We start from the raw sequence: 18,596 nt of genomic DNA, 5'->3' as shown, positions 1-18,596 counted from the left end.
ATTTATCTACATTTGTTTATGTTCTAATACAGGTTGTTCCTATCTAAAATGGATAGTGCCCCAAAGACTGTGTGTAAGATAGTTATATTTTAAACCACATAAAAGATCAATAGACCTGCAGGGTAACCTGCCCAAGCTAAAGCCTATCATAGCAACAATAGAACATCAGTAGTATTAGGCTATGCCTCAGTTCTTTAAGGGTCCTGCTGCATAGAAAAAGGAAGTTTCTTCTCCTTTACCCCTGTGGGCCCAACTCCCTTTCCACACCCTTCTCAACTAAGGACTGGGATCTCCATCTTTATTCTACATGTGAAGCGTAAAAGGAATGAAACTTCAAATCTCTGAGTGTAATTAATTTTAGTGTTTTGAACAATTTAGTTGAATCTGTTCATGTGAATTTTAAGCATCCAAACGTGTTTACAGTATTTTTTTAAAGTGAAAGTTGCTCAGTTATGTCCGACTCTCTGTGACCCTGGACTTCACAGCCCATGGAATTCTCTAGGCCAGAATAATGGTTGGGTAGCCTTTCCCTTCTCCAGGGGATCTTCCCAGCCCAAGGACTGAACCCAGGTCTCCTGCATTGCAGGTGGATTCTTTACCAGCTGAACCGCCAGGGAAGCCTAAGAATACTGGAGTGGGTAGCCTATCCCTTCTCCAGTGGCTCTTCCCAACCCAGGAATCAAACCAAAGAATGTTTATTAATCCCCCAAAATTCTCTAGTATGTGGATCTTCAGGAGTTATAATACAGTGAAAAAAGCCAGTCAGTATTGGAGAAAGTATTCTTTTTCAAGAAGGTTACCATTCTATAGAGGCTATGTGAGGTCAGATCCTCTAAGCTCTGTGTTTTCACAGCTTGCCCCCTACTCCACTGAACATAGCCATTATCAAAAAGGGTTAAGATATATATCTGTCATGACAGCTAATAGAAAAGGTGGGCAAAGACTGTATAGATTGTTTATTATCGGGTACTTAAAATTCAAGGACAGCCTCAATTAACATTAACTCATTTTCCTGCTTCCATGTTTGTTTATATATGTTACTTTATTTGTAAATAGATATAGAATTGTCTTTAAAGTATATTTCAAATAATTTTTATCTACTTTTTCACATAGAAAACTGGTATATATTACTGCTAGTCATATCAAAGTTAGAAGTTTTAGTTTTCAATGCTTTTTGCTACCTTGTTAAGACTCTAGGAATCATAACTGTAATACTTATTGGTAATTCCAGTGTCACATACTAATATGATATGCTTTGCTTGATTACAGGAATTTATTAAAATAACTGTCTCCAGCTTTTTTATTGAAGGTTTTTCATGTTAATAAAGTCACATACATTAGATGGTAGGACTAGAAAAAATAGTAACAGATTCATAAGTAGCCATGTGCACATATGCATGCATGCCATGAGGCTCTAAAGCTCTTTACCTGTATTTCAGGTATGGGAAAGTCTAAAGCTATCAAAAGCCACACATGTCTGATGAGGACTGAGCCACAGAGACTGATGGTAGATTCTGAGAGTGAAGAATCAAGGAGTTTGAGTTAGCTTCCAAACTGCTGCATAACTTATGCCATGTGTCTGTCATTTACAAGAAGGAACTTAGACCATTTCCTTTAAATCTACCCAACTAAATCTACCCAACTAACATATGCTTTTTCCACTTGAGGTTTAGGCAAATTCTTTTCCTTCCAAACTGCCCACTTTCTTCATGCTAATTGGACTGCCAGTTTTCCTCAGTGTTATATGTTGTTGCTTGTCCGTAACAGAAATGATAAAGTATCTAATGAGCAGTTAAAATATTAATTTTAATGGAGTTATCTAATTGACCAAAAATGGTCATTACAGTAATTGATATTAAATCAACTTTAGGACTTTGGGTCTTGTAATTAAGAAATTATATTATATCTGCATGTATAGCTATATACATTTTTTAAGATTCTTCTTATAATTTCCACATATGTAAACTCATATCATTTGATTATATTATACCTTGTTTCATAAAGGACCTGAAGACAAATTCTCTCATTCTTTTTCTTCTTGAAAACTAATGAAATTAAAAGATTTAGTACTCTATAAATCCAAGAGTACATTCAATGATATGCAAAGAAAATGTTTTAAATTCTTGTTTGGAATGATAATGGTATCATTTCATTATACCATTTTCTATATATTTTTAGTGAACACAAGCTATATATATTAGGAAGAATATTTAATATTTGTGTTCATCTATTCTGCATTCACCAGATTAGAAGATAATACTGAGATTTTCTATTTGATAAACAAATTCACAAAACATTGTTTTGTGATGGCTCTTTCGTCATTAAAACATTGAAGTGAGAAATGTTTCTAGGAGAAAATATTAGCAACTGGTAGCACAGACCTGTCTCTTTAAAATTGCTGAGCCTGGATCACAGAAGACATCATGAGGAAATCAAAAAACAGAAAGACAAATGAAAATGAAAACACGATGATCCAAAACCTAAGGGACACAACAAAGGCAATTCTAAGAGAGAAGTTTAATGATACAAACTTACTTGAGGAAATAAGAAAAATCTCAAACAACCTAACCTTATATCTAAAGCAACTAGAGAAAGAACAGGCAAAATCCAAAGTTAGTAGAAGGAAAGAAATCACAAAGATTAGAGAAGAAATAGAGATGAAGAAAACAATAGAAAAGATCAATGAAACTAAAAGCTGATTCTCTGAAAATATAAACAAATTTAATAAAACTTTCACCATATTCATCAAGAAAAAAATAAGAGGACCCATAATAATAAAATTAAAAATGAAAAAGGAAAAGTTACAATGGACAGCACAAGTGTACAGAGGACCATATGAAATTACTACAGGCAACTATATGTCAATAAAATGGACCACCTAGAAGGAATGGACACATTCTTAGGTACAGCCAAGACTAAACCAGAAGAAACGGAAGGTATGACCAGACCAGTTACAAGTACTGAAATTAAATCTGTTATTTAAAAATTCCCAACAAACAAAAGTCCAGGATCAGATGGCTTCACAGATGAATTCTACCACACATTTAGAGAAGATTTAACACCTATCCTTCTGAAACTCTTCCAAAAATTGCACAGAAAGGAACACTTTTGAACTCATTCTATGAGACCACCATCACCCTGATGCTAAAACCAGACAAAGATGGCACACACACAGAAACTACATACCAATATCACTAAGTCCACAACAAAATACCAGTAACCTGAGTTCAACAGTATACCAAAAGAATCATATACCATGATCCAGTGGGATTTATGCCAGAGATGCAAGGATTTTTCAGTATTTAAAAAGCAATCGGTGTGATACACCACATTAACAAAGTGAAGAATAAAAATTAAATGATCATCTCAATAAATACAGAAAAATATTTTGATAAAATTCAACATCCATTTATGACAAGAAAAATTTTTTAGAAACTGGGCATACAAGGAACATACCTCAACATACTAAAGGCCAAATATGACAAATCCACAGCTAACATCATACTCAATGGTGAGACGCTAAACATTTCCTCTAAGATCAGGAATAAGACAAGGATGTCTTTTAGTCAACATAGTTTTAGAAGTCCTAGCCACAGCAATCAAAAAAAAAAAAAAGACACAAATGGAATCTAAATTGGAAAAGTGAAACTGTCACTGTTCACAGATGACATGATACTATACACAGAAAATCCTAAAGATTATACCAGAAAACTACTAGAGCTCATCAATGAATTCAGCAAGGTTGCAGGATACAAAATCGATGTACAAAAATCTATTACACTTCTATATATTAACAGTGGAAGATGAGAAAGAGAAATTAAGGAAGCAGTCCCATTTGCCATCACATCAAAAAGAATACAATACCTAGGAATAAACCTAAATAAGAAGGCAAAAATGCCTGTACTCCGAAAACTATAAGATGCCAATGAAAGAAATCATAGACAACACAAAGAGATGCAAAGATATACTATGTTTGTGGATTGGAAGAATCAGTATTGTGAATATGACTGTACTATCCAAGGCAATCTACAGACTCAACGCAGTCCCTATCAAATCCCTATGAAATTTTTCATAGAACTAGATAAAAAAAATTTTCAATTTGTACAGAAACACAGAAGCCCCTGAATAGCCAAAGCAATCTTGAGAAAGAAAAATGGAGCTGGAGGAATCAGCCTCCCTGACTTCCGACTATTCTACAGTCATGGGGACAGTATAGTACCGGCAGAAAAACTGAACTATAGGTCAGTGGAACAGGGTAGAAAGTAGAGATAAATGCATGCATCTATGCTCAACTAATCTATGACAAAGGAGGCAAGAATACATAATGGAGAAAAGACAGCCTCTTCAATAAGTAGTGCCAGGAAACTAGACAGCTACATATAACAGAATGAAATTAGAACGCTCTCTAACACCATACACACACACCCCTCAAAATGGATCGAAGACCCAAATGTAAAGCCAGATACTATAAAACTCTTACAGCAAAATATAGGCAGAACACTCTCTGACATAAATCACAGCAATATTTTTTTTGATCCATCTCCTTGAGAGATGGAAATAAAATGGAAATAAAAATAAACAAATGGGACCTAATTAAACTCAAAATCTTTTGCACAGCAAAGGAAACCATAAACAAAACAAAAAGTGCACAGAATAGAAGAAAATATTTGCAAACCAAGTGACTGACAAGGTATTAATCTTCAGACTATACAAACAACTCATGCAGCTCAATATCAACAAAATAAACAAAAAAACCCAATCCAAAAATGGGCAGAAGATCTATATAGACATTTCTTCAAAGACGACATACAGATGGCTAAAAAGCACATGAAAAGATGCTCAACATCACTGTTAGAGAAATGCAAATAGAAATGACAATGAAGTATCACGTCACACCAGTCAGAATGGCCATCATCAAAAAATCTACGAACAATAAATGCCAGAGATGGTGGAGAAAAGGGAACACTGTTGGTGGGAATGTAAATTGGTACAGCCACCTTATGGAGAACAGTATGGAGGGTTCCATAAAAACTAAAAAGAGTACCCATATGATCCTACAGTCTCACACCTGGGCATATATCCTGAGAAATCTCTAATTAAAAAAGATAACATGCACCCCAATGTTGACTGAAGCGCCATTTACAATAGCCAAGACACAGAAGCACTCTAAATGCCCATCAGCAGATAAAGAAGATGTGATACATATATATAATGGACTATTTAAAAGAATGAAATGACGCCATTTGCAGCAACATGGATGGACCTAGAAATTATCATACTAAGTGAAGTAAGCCAGACAGATATCATAGGATATCACTTATATATGGAATCTTAAAAAAAAGATGCAAAATGAACTTATTTACAAAACAGAAATAGACTCACTGACATAGAAAACAAACTCATGGTTACCAAAGGGAAAAGGGAAAGGTGAGGGATAAATTAGGAGTTTGAGATTAACATATACAGACTACTATATGTAAGGCAATGGAACCCCACTCCAGTACTCCTGCCTGGAAAATCCCACGGATGGAGGAGCCTGGTAGGCTGCAGTCCATGGGGTCGCTGAGGGTCGGACACGACTGAGCGACTTCACTTTCACTTTTCACTTTCATGCATTGGAGAAGGAAATGGCACCCCACTCCAGTGTTCCTGCCTGGAGAATCCCAGGGACGGGGGAGCCTGGTGGGCTGCCATCTATGGGGTCGCACAGAGTCGGACACGACTGAAGTGACTTAGCAGCAGCAGCATATGTAAAATAGATAACCAATAAGAACCTACTATATAGCACAGGGAACTAAGTATTTGTAATAATCTCTAAGGAAAAAGAATCTGAAAAAAGTATAATATATGTATATAATGGAATCACTGTGCTGTACACTTGAAACTAACATAACATTGTAATTTAACTATGTTTCAGTTTTTTTTAAAAGTTCCAATGAAGTTGAAAAAAATGCAATATTTTAATTGTATAGATTATCTATATTCCTGGAAAAAAAATCTATGTTAAATCTAGGATTAAATTCTTGGGAAAGTTTAAAGGAATAAAGATATAATTTTAAAGAGAAAAAAACACTGCTCAGCCTAACTGGCCCTGTGGTTTGCTTTGAACTAATTTAACTGTAACACAGATTGGCTTTCCAGGAGTTATAACACAAAATTAAATAAGCCAACAGAATTTTGAAAAAGATACGACTGGCTAATAATTTTTAATTTTCACTGTCTCCTTTCTAAACTGAATTTAGAAGCCGTGTTTCTTTTGGTGACTAAGTCAGAAAAAATAGAAAAAATTAATCAGTGTCACTAATATTCTTATTTGACAAATACTCCTTTTCTTCCAGTCCTCAACTTTTCCCCTCAAATTCTGGGCATCATTCCATACTAATTATCTTGCCTATTTTAGTTGAGTGAATGTAATGGTGCATTATCTTAAGACCAAGACCCAATCTAGTAATCATGAGTGGAATTAAAATTCTAACAAAATGAAGCAAACAACTGAATGGCTATTTTAAGAGTATCTTTCATGAATAACTTGAGAAGTTTGCATGCTGAATTTTTATTAAATATATATTATGCCTTCAGAAGTTTACCATGTAAAAGAATCCTATGAATGTGTTTTATAAACTGTAAATCAGAATACATTCAGTATTATTATTGTTATTTATAATATTTGTAAAATTAAAAATGACCCCAGTCTACTTTCACATGTAGGATTTGCTAACATAATACACTTGCTACTGTTTGAGAGCAACTACTGAACTGAACTGAACCATGTGGTAAATTTTGTATGTAATGATCTCAGCCAAGTCATTTAATCTTTGTGGTTGGTACTCCTTATCTCCATTTTACAAATGAAAAATAAAAGATGCCTGGAGAATTTAAGTAACTGTCCAAGGGCATGCATCTAGTTAACAGGACAGCCAAGATGACAGGAGCAGGTCAGTTTGATTCTGAAGCATCAACATACACCTATAATTGTGTGCATGTATTTGATTCTGAAGCATGCTACATGGGATCAACACAAACACACCGGACAAGACAAGGGCCCGTGATATCCTTCTTCAAGTAGTATTTTCTATGCAGAGTATTTTCTTCTTTCAAGTAGTATTTTCTTTTCTATTCTAAGAACTGCTTCTTTTGTGATTCTCCAGTGATATGGGGAAAAGAATGATAGTATTGTAGTATAGGTTCAATCTTACAGAAACTGAAAAGTATTTAGTTGTGCAATTCCTGTGACTTCACTAATACTACACAAAATTTGACCAATATATGAAATACTTTGTAAAATTGTTAGCATTTTAATTTCCAGCAGTTCTCTGACAGATTCTGGTCATTAATTTTACTTCTGTCTTAAACTATTTTGCAAGCAAAGGCAAAAACATATGAATCCAGATAAGGAATGTCTGAACAAAATGTGAATTTGGGACAAGAAATGTCCAGCAGTAGAATGAAATTCAAGATATTTCATGCTCATGTTCTTCCAGCAGCAAGTAAAAAACAATGCAGTATGTGCTTTTGTACTAAAAAATTAATCTTTACTTCCAGATACTCTTCATTTTTCTTTAGACGAAAGGAGATTTTTGTCATCCAGTAAGTTACTGTGGCGATGCAGAGCTCTGCTGTGATTAATCTTTTCAGATGGTGTGCTCTATATTTTAAAATACATGATAAGAAGTGTTTTGTTGTTTAATATGCTATTTTTTTCCAAAGACAAAAAACAGTTAAAGGTACTCTAAACTTTCTCCTTCCTAAGTGTCCTCTGATACTGCATGCTACTGTAAATTAACCTTATCAAAATGCACATTGATGCACAATGTGCATGGCCTGAGAAATCTGCTGTGTTATCATGTTGTGTTAACTCTGATTGTAAAATAAGTTTTTACCTAGATTTCTTCACAAGTTTCCTGGCCTATTATTACGATGACACAAGAGTTCTCTGATGGGTGGAGCCTGGGCTCACATTCCACACAAGCTCATTTCAACTACTACAGGCAGGAATCTGTGAGAGCCAAGACGATCACATTCCGTTTCATAGAATTTTGACTTCTACCCTACCCAATGGACAGCCAACTGTGCACGCTTTCAGACATCCCCCTAATGCCCAGAAGTGCCACTTTTATCCTAGGATAAAAATTGCTGTATATATTCTAAGGGGAGCATAGCAAAATGACTGCATTAGCAGGGACCCAGCAATTGAGTGTGGCAGAGATACTCAATTTCTTCAGTAAAGGATATGAATGGAGGTAGAGAAGGAAAAGGCATTTGATTTCAGAATCCCAGATCTATCTCTGACAGAGGACTCAATTTCCATGAGCCACAAAGCTGGGTGGAGCCAAGACTCCTGACATTCTCTTGACTGTGAACAGTACTCAGAGTAATAATTCAAACAGAGGAAGGCAGACCCATGGCTACTCTAACCACATTTCACATTTTGGAATCATAGCTAACCCCTGTTTTATTTATTAACTAATTGCCATGTTCCCATTGACAGAATTAAAATAGTTTCATGGAGATACATTTTCCTCAAAGGACCTACTTGATCAGATTCATACATCTGCCAAAAACACTCCTGAGCTAAAGATTTCAGTGATCACATCACACAGAAAATACCATTTCCAACCAGCACTCAAAGCTGACCTCTCAAGTGTTCCAGGCTCACAAATGGTCTGGTTGACAAACTCTGCTAAATGCCTTTCTCTGTCATCATTAAACAGAATCCTTTTCCTTTTTCTTTTTGGCTTTATGCCATTAGTGGTGATGGCTTAGTCACTAAGTTGCGTCCAATTCTTGTGACTCCAGGGACTATAGCCCTCCAGGCTCCTCTGTTCATGGGACTTTCCAAGCAAGAATACTGGAGTGGGTAGCCATTCCCTTCTACAGGGGATCTTCCTGACTCAGGGACTGAATCTGGGTACCCTGCATTGCAGACAGATTCTTTACCAGATATGCCATTAGTAGCATATCGAACCCTCACTCTCTCTCCTCTATAACCACATTTTCTTCTCCTAGAATCAGTCAACAGTCCTCTGGTCAGAGCTCCTACTCTGATAGAACTATATAGTTTGGGTTAATCAGAATCTTTAAACACCTCTACATAAATCAACACAGTTAAAATAGATATAGTAGTCTTTCAAATCGGAGAAGGCAATGGCACCCCACTCCAGTACTCTTGCCTGGAAAATCCCATGGACAGAGGAGCCTGGTAGGCTGCAGTCCATGGGGTCGCGAAGAGTCGGACACAACTGAGTGACTTCACTTTCACTTTTCCCTTTCATGCATTGGAGAAGGAAATGGCAACCCACTCCAGTGTTCTTGCCTGGAGACTCCCAGGGACGGGGGAGCCTGGTGGGCTGCCATCTATGGGGTCGCACAGAGTCGGACACGACTGAAGCGACTTAGCAGCAGCAGCAGTCTTTCAAATCTGGTTTTTTGAGGTTACCTGCTAACCCCTGAGAGAGTAATTTCTGTGCTTACCTGCCTGCCTGTTCAGGCGGTCAGGACGTCCTTTTAGATGGTGGTATGTCATCTGTCTGCTCTTCATTAAGTCTCTCCCTGAGAACCTCTGCCGACCTCCCCACAAAGCTGTCGGCAGTTTCTTCATCCTCTTTACTGCGTCTGCCCTCTTGCCCCTGAGGTAACCAGGTTTAGGACTACAATTTTAATTGAGAATACATGGTTTACAAAATAAGAATCTGTCAAGAGTTTGCTTTCACCTGTGCTTAGTAATAAGGAAAATTCAACTCTTGCCACCCTGGAAATCTGACATCACCTTTTTGACGACAGCAAGAACATTGCCTTCCTGTATGCATCTAGAATCCATTTCACCTTGTTTGCATGAAAGAAATATCAGTTGGGCCTCTACAAGTGCCAGGGTCTGAATACTGTGATAAAAAATTACATTACTCACTTACTAACGTGGCATGTTTACCTTATAAAGTGAAGTTCTAGAGTCAGCTGTACAGTCCTAGCCATTGGTTGGGATAATATTTTTAATCTGTACTAAAGACCAGAGAAAAGTCATTGTTGATTTGATAAGAGTCTGAAAGAATACTAAAGCCTATAATGAATAAAAACAATAGAAAAAAATAAAAATTAAGATCCTTTTGAAAGCATTACAGTAAATGCTTTGGATAAGTAACACAGTCATTGTAGAAATAAATGTGGACATTGGAAAAATTAATGAATTGAAATACATAAACTAAAAACCTCACACTCAATATTTTACGAAACTTAGAAAAATCAATTAACATGTTTTACCAGATTATTCAAAAATTTTCGTTGAAAATGAAGTACATATTAATGTGAGAAGTACATATTTTTACAGTAAAGGCAGTAAAATTTTGAACCTAACTTAAAACTGGTTAAGTAGAAAACACAGCTTCTCACCACTGGTAATGCTGAGTTAAGCTGCCCATCTCTAGGCTATCATCTGTAGCTCTCTATTTGGACTATATTTTAATTCCCTATAGATTTCAACTAATTGACCTTGAGGGAAAGCTGAGTCTCTGTGACAATATGGTCTTCAATCACCACTGCCAACATAAATAAATGGTTCCTCTCTGGATCTATCAAGAGTAATCTGAGTGGAATTTAAGTTTTTGATAGACTTTGAAAAAAAATGAGCCCAGACATGAAATAATACCCTTTTCAACAAAAGGGCATAGGATTTAAGCTAAGATTCATGTAATAAAACGTGTTTAGCCCTTTATATTAGAAATTGGTCGGTTATCTTACTGAAATCTGGACAATTCCCAAATTGATTTACACACTAATGAATATGATTTGACAGTATCCTTCACTATTGTGAGTGAATAAGTACTCTTATTCACTAAAGTGTCTAAAACACTCTCCATGTAACCAGTTTTTAAGTGTTTTTAAAATGTTAATAAAAAGTATTTTTGAGTCTCTTTGAGTATGTCTATAGATCACTTTATTTGAAATAGCACTCCTGAAATAACACTGTTGATTTTCATACACATTCATTTCTGTGAGTTTTTATGCTTATCTAACCAAATAATTTTCCATAAAGGGATTTAATTTCTTCATCAGTGCATTTTCTTCATAGTAAATGCCATCTCCTTTTCCACTTCCCTGCATAATTGTCCAAATTACTATTTTTCCCTGTTTACAAGTAAAACTTTAAAACTTCAAAGAAAAATAAAATTTAGAATGCAGTCAGTACTTGAGAAAAATACACTTGTTCAATATGAGGCTAAGAATCAGGGCAATGACAAGGAGACTACAAACAAAAACAAGAAAAAAAAAAACTAATTGTTATTTGAAACAGGTAATTTATGCCAAAATATCTTCTCAATTTTAAGCTGTCTAGGTAGGTATTTATTTCAGTTCACACATAATTGTGAGATAAGCACAGACTGGAAAATTTCGTAAAAACAGACTATGAGACGCCTTGTTTCTCACATTATGTAAAAACAAATGTGAAGAATAGCGTATGTAAAATGACTGGGTTTAAGGGAGAGATACTGAAAAGTAAACAAAGCCAAAACAGATCATGTTTTATTAAATCTATTATCTAAATTACTTGTGCAGACAAGAGCAATTTTATTGTTCATGTAACTTCCTGAGTATCTAGCACCTGTTAACTTCTGTTGTGAGAGGATTTGATATGGCTTTGTTTAGACCTGTATACTGTTTACTGATGCCTCTATTGATCATATTTAAGCCCTTGAGCAGCATCTCATGAGAATTCTCAATTAATATCTTTGTGGGAAATTCATTTAATTCAGATATTCTCTCATAATAATCAGAGCACCTGTATTTAGTTTATCTTTAGTCTAAATTCATCCACAGTTGTATATTTAACAATGACTTATTCACTGTCTACTACAAATAAGTTTATGAGCAGCTTGCAGTTAAGCCAAATGTTAAGCCTGCCCCTGCCTTCAAGTAATACATGAACCTCAATGCATGGGTCCTTAATACATGTACTTATATAGCCATGATAGAAGATGGAAGGTGATTTGTCCATAGAAGTTTAGTTTCATAGAAGGAAGAAATTATGTTCTCTGTAATAGAATAGGGTAAGGTCCTTAGAGGAGTTAACATCTGAATTAGCTATTAAGCAATCAGCAGCATCTGGTTGTGGTAAGACACCTGGAATGGAGAAACTAATAGAAAATATCTGTGGGGTAAACAGGGTAATGTGAGGGGTAGCTATAAAGAATAATGTAAAAAATGCAGGCACAGTTAGAAATGCTTTCACATGATAATATGAAAAGAGAATTATTATAGCCTTTATACTATTAGGGATTAACTTATAATTTGAGTTGAGAACTAGGAAACCGACCTTTTGATCACTCTTTATTCTGGGACTCTGATTAGGAAGAATAGGAAATCTCCCTGCTTAATTTAGCACAATCTAGTCTTCCCAGTTTTGAGTAAAATTTAGGATATTCTTTTAGAAACAAAAAAACCTCATTCTTTTTATCAGTTTAGAAACAAAAAAAAATTCATCCTTTTTATCAGTATCAATTGTAGAATAGATCTGTAGAAGGAACTTGAGTTTCACAATAAAACTAGAACTAGTAATTATAATAGCAATGATAGCAAACAACATTTACTTCCAAAGTCAGGGGTAGAAATTTCCTAGCATTTTACATATATGAGCTTGCTTTACATATATTTGCCCTATTGTCTAAACTAGGAACTAAGAAAGGTTCAGGTAACTTACTCAAAATAATATAGCTGGTAATTGTTGGAACAGGTATTTGAAGCCAAAAGGGACACTGTGTTTTTTAAGAATTCACAAATATTCACCCAAATCTAATAACTAGCCAGGTACAGTTTAAAATCACTATCTCTATACACCTAAAACTGACACTACATTGTAAATCAACTATACTCCAAAAAAGAAAACAAAAACAAAAAAATCTGTAATCTCTAGAGAGATCTTTCAAATGTAAAATAATAAAATCAACCTTCTGTAGAGTTCTTCACTGAAAAGACACTGACTTTATTAAAGATAAAATATTAATAATTTTTAAATAAGAACAGATCATTAGTAAAAATAGAACAAGGATTTGAGTAATAATTATCTGGTGCTTCAGCTATTTCTTGCTCTACAAACTAGCTCTATTTCAGGTTCTAGATAGCCCAGAAAAAATATTTTTGCCAGTACTACCTCAAATAACCCTGGATCCTCTGGAAAAAGAAAATCTCCCCACCACAGCATGGCTATCTGACAGTCCTTAAAAAGATGAATCACAAGCTTGTCACTAAAGCAGATGTGATGTTTGAACTCCACCATTCATAAACTGAATAATGTTCCCTGATATTAGAAAAGTGATCTCTACACAAGAATTTCCCGTTCTGCATGGTAACAGAGACATCGATCTTGTTAATTCAAGTATCTCGTTCATTTCTATCTTAAGCTCAGTTCTGAAGATTTGCCCAGCCTGACCCCCATTCCTTTCCTGTTTCTGAAGAGTATTGTGGCATCAGAACATTAGGGTACCAAGCACCTTAAAGAGCTTGGGTAGTGTGGGTCTTTGTTGTTCTTCAGTCGCCAAATCATGTCCAACTCTGCAATCCATGGACTGCACTACACCAGGCTTCCCTGTTCCTTACCATCTCCCGGAGTTTGCCCAAATTCATGGCCATTGAATTGGTGTGGATCTAGCTCATGGTTGCCTTTTCTTGCTGGTCTTTGCTGAGGGGTAATTATTTTCTATGGGACTGATTGCTGCCCGAGTTCCCACTGCATGTGTCGGAAGTCAGGACCCCCAATTCATATACTTCATCTTCCTATCCCCAAATTAAGGAATTTTCTGTTTCAATATCTCATTCAGTCATCTCCATATCCATCCTTCTCCAGGGGATCGTCCCCACCCAGGGATTGAACATAGGTCTCCCTTTACCATCTGAGCCAGCAGGGAAGCCCATCTATCTGGTCAGGATTTCTCTGTTGCCTCCTTAGAATCACTCTAAGGTGTTGTGAGAAGCCCACTAGCTCATCCACCAAGACACTGCTCTGAAAGTGAAAGTGAAGTCGCTCAGTCTTGTCCGACTCTTTGCGACCCCATGGACTGTAGCCTACCAGGCTCCTCCATCCATGGGATTTTCCAGGCAAGAGTACTGGAGTGGGTTGCCATTGCCTTCTCCAGGAGATCTTCCCAACCCAGGGATTGAACGGGGGTCTCCCGCATTGTAGGCAGACGCTCTAGCGTCTGAGCCACCAGGGAAGTCTTTGCTCTAGTAATGCTATGTATCACTGTGATGCCATGCTGATGATGAGCTGCTCTACTACGTTATACCCTGCGGAGCTGAGAGATACTTCCTTCTGCCTGGGGACTCCTACAGCATTAACGAAGAATTCCATCTTTCTTCTTGATAACAGTTACTGCAGCACCCCTGTATTTTTCACCAATTCCTGTACTGTAATAAAATGTACTCTGACTCATGTTTTCTTCACTGAACGCTTCCCTTTGTGACCATTTTCATAGTATTTATTAAGCCACATTTTTCCATCTATTTTTTCATTTGTCCTTTACTTCAAAATCCACATCCTCTTATATTTGTCACTTAAGAAATCTGGTAAAATTATCCCTGATATTTAAAATTATAAACTTTGATAAAGGTGTATGTTCTTCATTTTATTTCGTACTTGGTGCCTGTTGTGTTTTTTTGCAGTGCTAATTTGCTGCACATGACAAATGTGTTATTAAAGATACACCCATCTCTGAATTTGGGTGTTGCACAGTCTATTTAGCTTTAAAATTTTTTCAATTTTTAGAGTATAAATAACTGGACTAATGAACTGTCACAAAAATGTATATCTAAAGTAACTGAAATGACTGTCATTTTTTATGGTTATATATTCACAAAGATTCACTCAGGAAACAAGATTTAGTCAATTTGATGTCATTTTTCAATCACCCTCCTTTATTCAGCATTCTTCAAGGACAAAGAAAAAAGTTTCATTCACATTTACATTTTTAGGGCAATAAATACTATGCAATATATTAAAAAGTGACCTGTACTGATGTGATGCCCCAAATGCCTAGCAATATAAAACATTACCTTCTTAGCTTGAGAGAAAAGCCAAATTATTATTTGGCCATATTTGGGTCCAAATAATATAATTTCAAAAATGATGTAGAATTTAAAATAATAATCACATATCAGTTAAAGGTATAGCATGTTATAATTGCTGGTTTACCATGTTTTTCTAATTTTAATCCAGAACTCAAGAGCTGTACCCTCAACTCATAATGCGTTTAATACAATCTCTGTTGCAGGTTACTTAGTTATAGAAAATCCATCAAGTAAGTTTGTTAAGTATCTTTTCTTCTTTTTGAATACCAACTCTAGATTCCCTGATTCAATGAATCTTAATGTGTGGTTCCTTTTTTGTATGTTTGGTAGAAAAACCTCCAAGCTGGATATAAATCATAAAAGCATGACTAATTGCATGGTAACTGGAGAAATGCTTTCTCTCTCTCTGGGGTGAAGCCTGCATGTCTGTATTTTAGCTTGGGAAGTAATACAGGGATATCTAAACTCCTTAGGGTTTAGAAACCATGTCATTATGAGAATGAGGTCACTGCAATATTTTATATCTTCTAAAACCTTGTAATGTATAAAATGTTCTCTGTATGACAAAGAGGTATTATATGCATTAGGATTCAATGATAACTTTATGCCCTTACATTTACTTGAAAAACTTTCTTCATTAAAATGTGCAATCATTCATTTAAAGTCACTTAAAATTTGAAGGATTTCTGTACCATGAAATACAGGGAAAGTGAACTCAAAGAGGGAAAGCTAATTTTGTAAATATGACAGGGTGACTTTAAAGGGCTGTGTGGTTTTGAAATGTCCTGTGTGCTCTTAACTGGTCAACTATAAAGGCAGTGTCCAGACTAAAGGAAAAGAACTGAACCTAACTCCATTTTATACCTTTCTTTGCTTGGAGGCCGATAAGCAAGAAATCCTTCCTGCAACATGTTGAAGAGCTTTGCACAAACAACAACCTAAAGTTTCAAGAGGAATTTTCGGTATGTTTCCAGCAGTTGTCACAACATTGCCAGACCTCCAGTCGTTTCATGTGTCACATTTCATGTCCCGTTTAAGCTTGCAAGGCCATGCAGGACTCTGGCCGTGATAATCAATACCCAATTACCAGGTTGATTGTTTGGGTAGTAACATTACACTGAGCAGCCTCTGGTGCAACCTGAACAGAATTATTCACCTACTGTGTCAGGAAAAGGTGCTGCTCCTCAGACTTCCCCCAGCAAGGGCAACCTGGCCCCGTTTGCTCTCTGCTCATCACCCAGATGTAGAAGCAACCCTAGAATGCTGGACGCATTGGTTTTTGTGTGTGTGCAAGGTTTGGGTGGTATCATATATTTCAATAACTTTTAGATTTAGAAACTAAATAAGTTCATTTCCTATTTGCCTGCTTAGTTTATGTTAGTGGTATAGATGAGCCTGAGAACAGAATTTGATGTTTCCAGAAATTATAAAATACAATGTTTTTTAGAACTGTACAAAAATAGATAAATAACACCTGTGCTTTACAGGCTTATTTTTAAATCATGGAATAAGTACTCTATTACATTAAAGAGAATATATGAAGTTAAGAACTTGTCACTTTAAGACTATTTGAAAGTTAGAACATTAATTTTATTGCTTTTAGCATTTTATATATCTACAAAATTGAAATTACATTAAGAACATAAGGCATGTCTTAGATCTACAAGCTATCTTAAAATTTGTGAGCCCCTTTCCTGACTTATTTTGTATGAGAAAAATAAAAACAGATTTCTAAATGTTACCAAATATTACTGTTTTTTCATGAACGTTTTAGTGTGTGAACAAAACTCAAACAATTGGCTTGGATAATTCAGGACTGTAATATTTCAGTCTCTCAGGGAGTAATAACAAAAATGTGAGAAGATTAATGGTATCTCCTACAGTTTTGGTTATGCTTCTTAAATATTGATCTGGACTTAACAAAATCAGTGGTACCATAAAACTCTTCTTAGCATTTATACAGCAAGAGCTTTCAACTTTTCAGGAACCAAAGGGTAGTTTCATTAGAATGTAGCGAATATAGTTCCATTATACATGACTGAGCATCTGAAAAGTTTTATTAGCAATAACATTTTCACATATACTGAGAAGGTTTAACTGTTTTGGAGATCATGGTTTTAAGTACTTGGGTTTTATATATGTTGTGTGTATATACTAAGTAAATAGATATAAATATGTAAGGACATGGCTTTTTTTAATTGCTTTCAATCCTACTGCTGTGTCAATTTTTAAAGCAAAACTTTTTAACAAATGCATCTTTGAGGCATATATTTGATAAACCTTGTAACTCAGGTCATATTCACTTACACGTTAAATATCAATAAGCTCCTACTTGAACTAGGCACTGATATATGTCAATTCAGCATTTGATAGCTAGGTGACCTTGGGCAAATTACCTAAACTCTCTGTTCTTCGGTGTCCTCCATCTGTACCTATCTTACTGAGTTGTGAATACTAAACTGATTGAATGATGTGTAATACTAAGAACAGTGGCTGGCACAATAAGCATTTGCTATTACAATGATGATTTCTACCATAAAGAAGTTCATATTTATGATAAGAACTGCAGACGTGTCTAAGAAATCACAAATACACAGAGTCCTGATAGAGATACGCAGAAAGAAGTGAGCCTCAACTCTGTCTGCAGAGCAATCAGAAAAGACGTTACAAAAAAGTGACTGGCCAGATGAACTTTAAGACAGCGGAAGTCCAATGAGTAGAGAAAGCGGAAAAGGTATTCTAGAGAGAAAGAGGGAATGCAAAAGCGTAAGGATGCAAAACAGTCTCACTCAGCTGTGATCCACTAACAAGCAGAAACAGAAGGAGAAAGAGCTAAGTATTTAGGAGGGTTGGTTGAAGCCCCATGTGCCCTGATAAGAAGGCCACTGAGTGTAATATTACTAACCAAACAATCGACCTGGTAACTGAATATTGATTATCAAGGCCAGAGTCATTTCAATCTATAAATGGAAACTTCTGTAAACACAGAATAGAAGGTGATTCCAATTCACCTTTCTTTTCCCCTCTATTTGCCTCATATAAACATGCTGATATATATTCCCAAAACCTAACACAAGGAAGCTGTTCTAGGATTCCTCAATTGGTTAAAAATTTTTTCGAAGCCTTTGGTGCCAGAACACCAGAATTCAGATGCTTAACCTTGTCCCTCTTCTCTAACACATACATACATGCAAAAGACTGTCCAGAATTCTCGGAGGAAAAATAAGGGAGAAGGGAAAATTATCCAATTAAAAAAATAATTTTTAATAATGCTGAAAAATTGCAAACCCCCCAGTTTTAGCACTTCTAAGGGATTCTGGTAAATTGAGACATTTCTAATATGGAAAACTATAAATTTCATAAATGTAAATCATCAGCTCGATAAAATAACCTATTTTCTTGCACAGCTTTTTAAATGATCAAGGGATATCATCATTTTCCACTAAAATATCAATAACAGAGCTCCCTGACAATCCCTCAGTGTCTGATATTTCTTAATCACACCTTTGCATTCTGCTATCGATTTAACAATGCCCACTGAGAAC

The 18,596-nt window shown here is 35.7% G+C and overlaps 2 protein-coding genes across 3 annotated transcripts in view; one reads left to right on the top strand and one right to left on the bottom strand.

Moving 5' to 3' along the window:
- Window positions 1-18,596, bottom strand: part of LIN7A (lin-7 homolog A, crumbs cell polarity complex component) — a 316,647-nt gene that overhangs the window by 13,696 nt on the left and 284,355 nt on the right. The window lies entirely within an intron of this gene.
- PTPRQ (protein tyrosine phosphatase receptor type Q) overlaps window positions 1-18,596 on the top strand; it is a 283,288-nt gene that overhangs the window by 233,991 nt on the left and 30,701 nt on the right. For both annotated transcript variants that reach the window (XM_025284400.3, XM_044941897.2), the window contains exon 44: window positions 15,932-16,013. In XM_025284400.3, the coding sequence (XP_025140185.3) occupies window positions 15,932-16,013 (82 nt within the window). The remainder of the gene's footprint in view (window positions 1-15,931; window positions 16,014-18,596) is intronic.

The sequence above is a fragment of the Bubalus bubalis genome, chromosome 4 (genome assembly GCF_019923935.1).
Source record: "Bubalus bubalis isolate 160015118507 breed Murrah chromosome 4, NDDB_SH_1, whole genome shotgun sequence".
NCBI classification, from domain to species: Eukaryota; Metazoa; Chordata; class Mammalia; order Artiodactyla; family Bovidae; genus Bubalus; species Bubalus bubalis.
The sequence above is the reverse complement of the archived record's forward strand: the minus strand, read 5'-3'. Positions and strand labels throughout refer to the sequence as shown.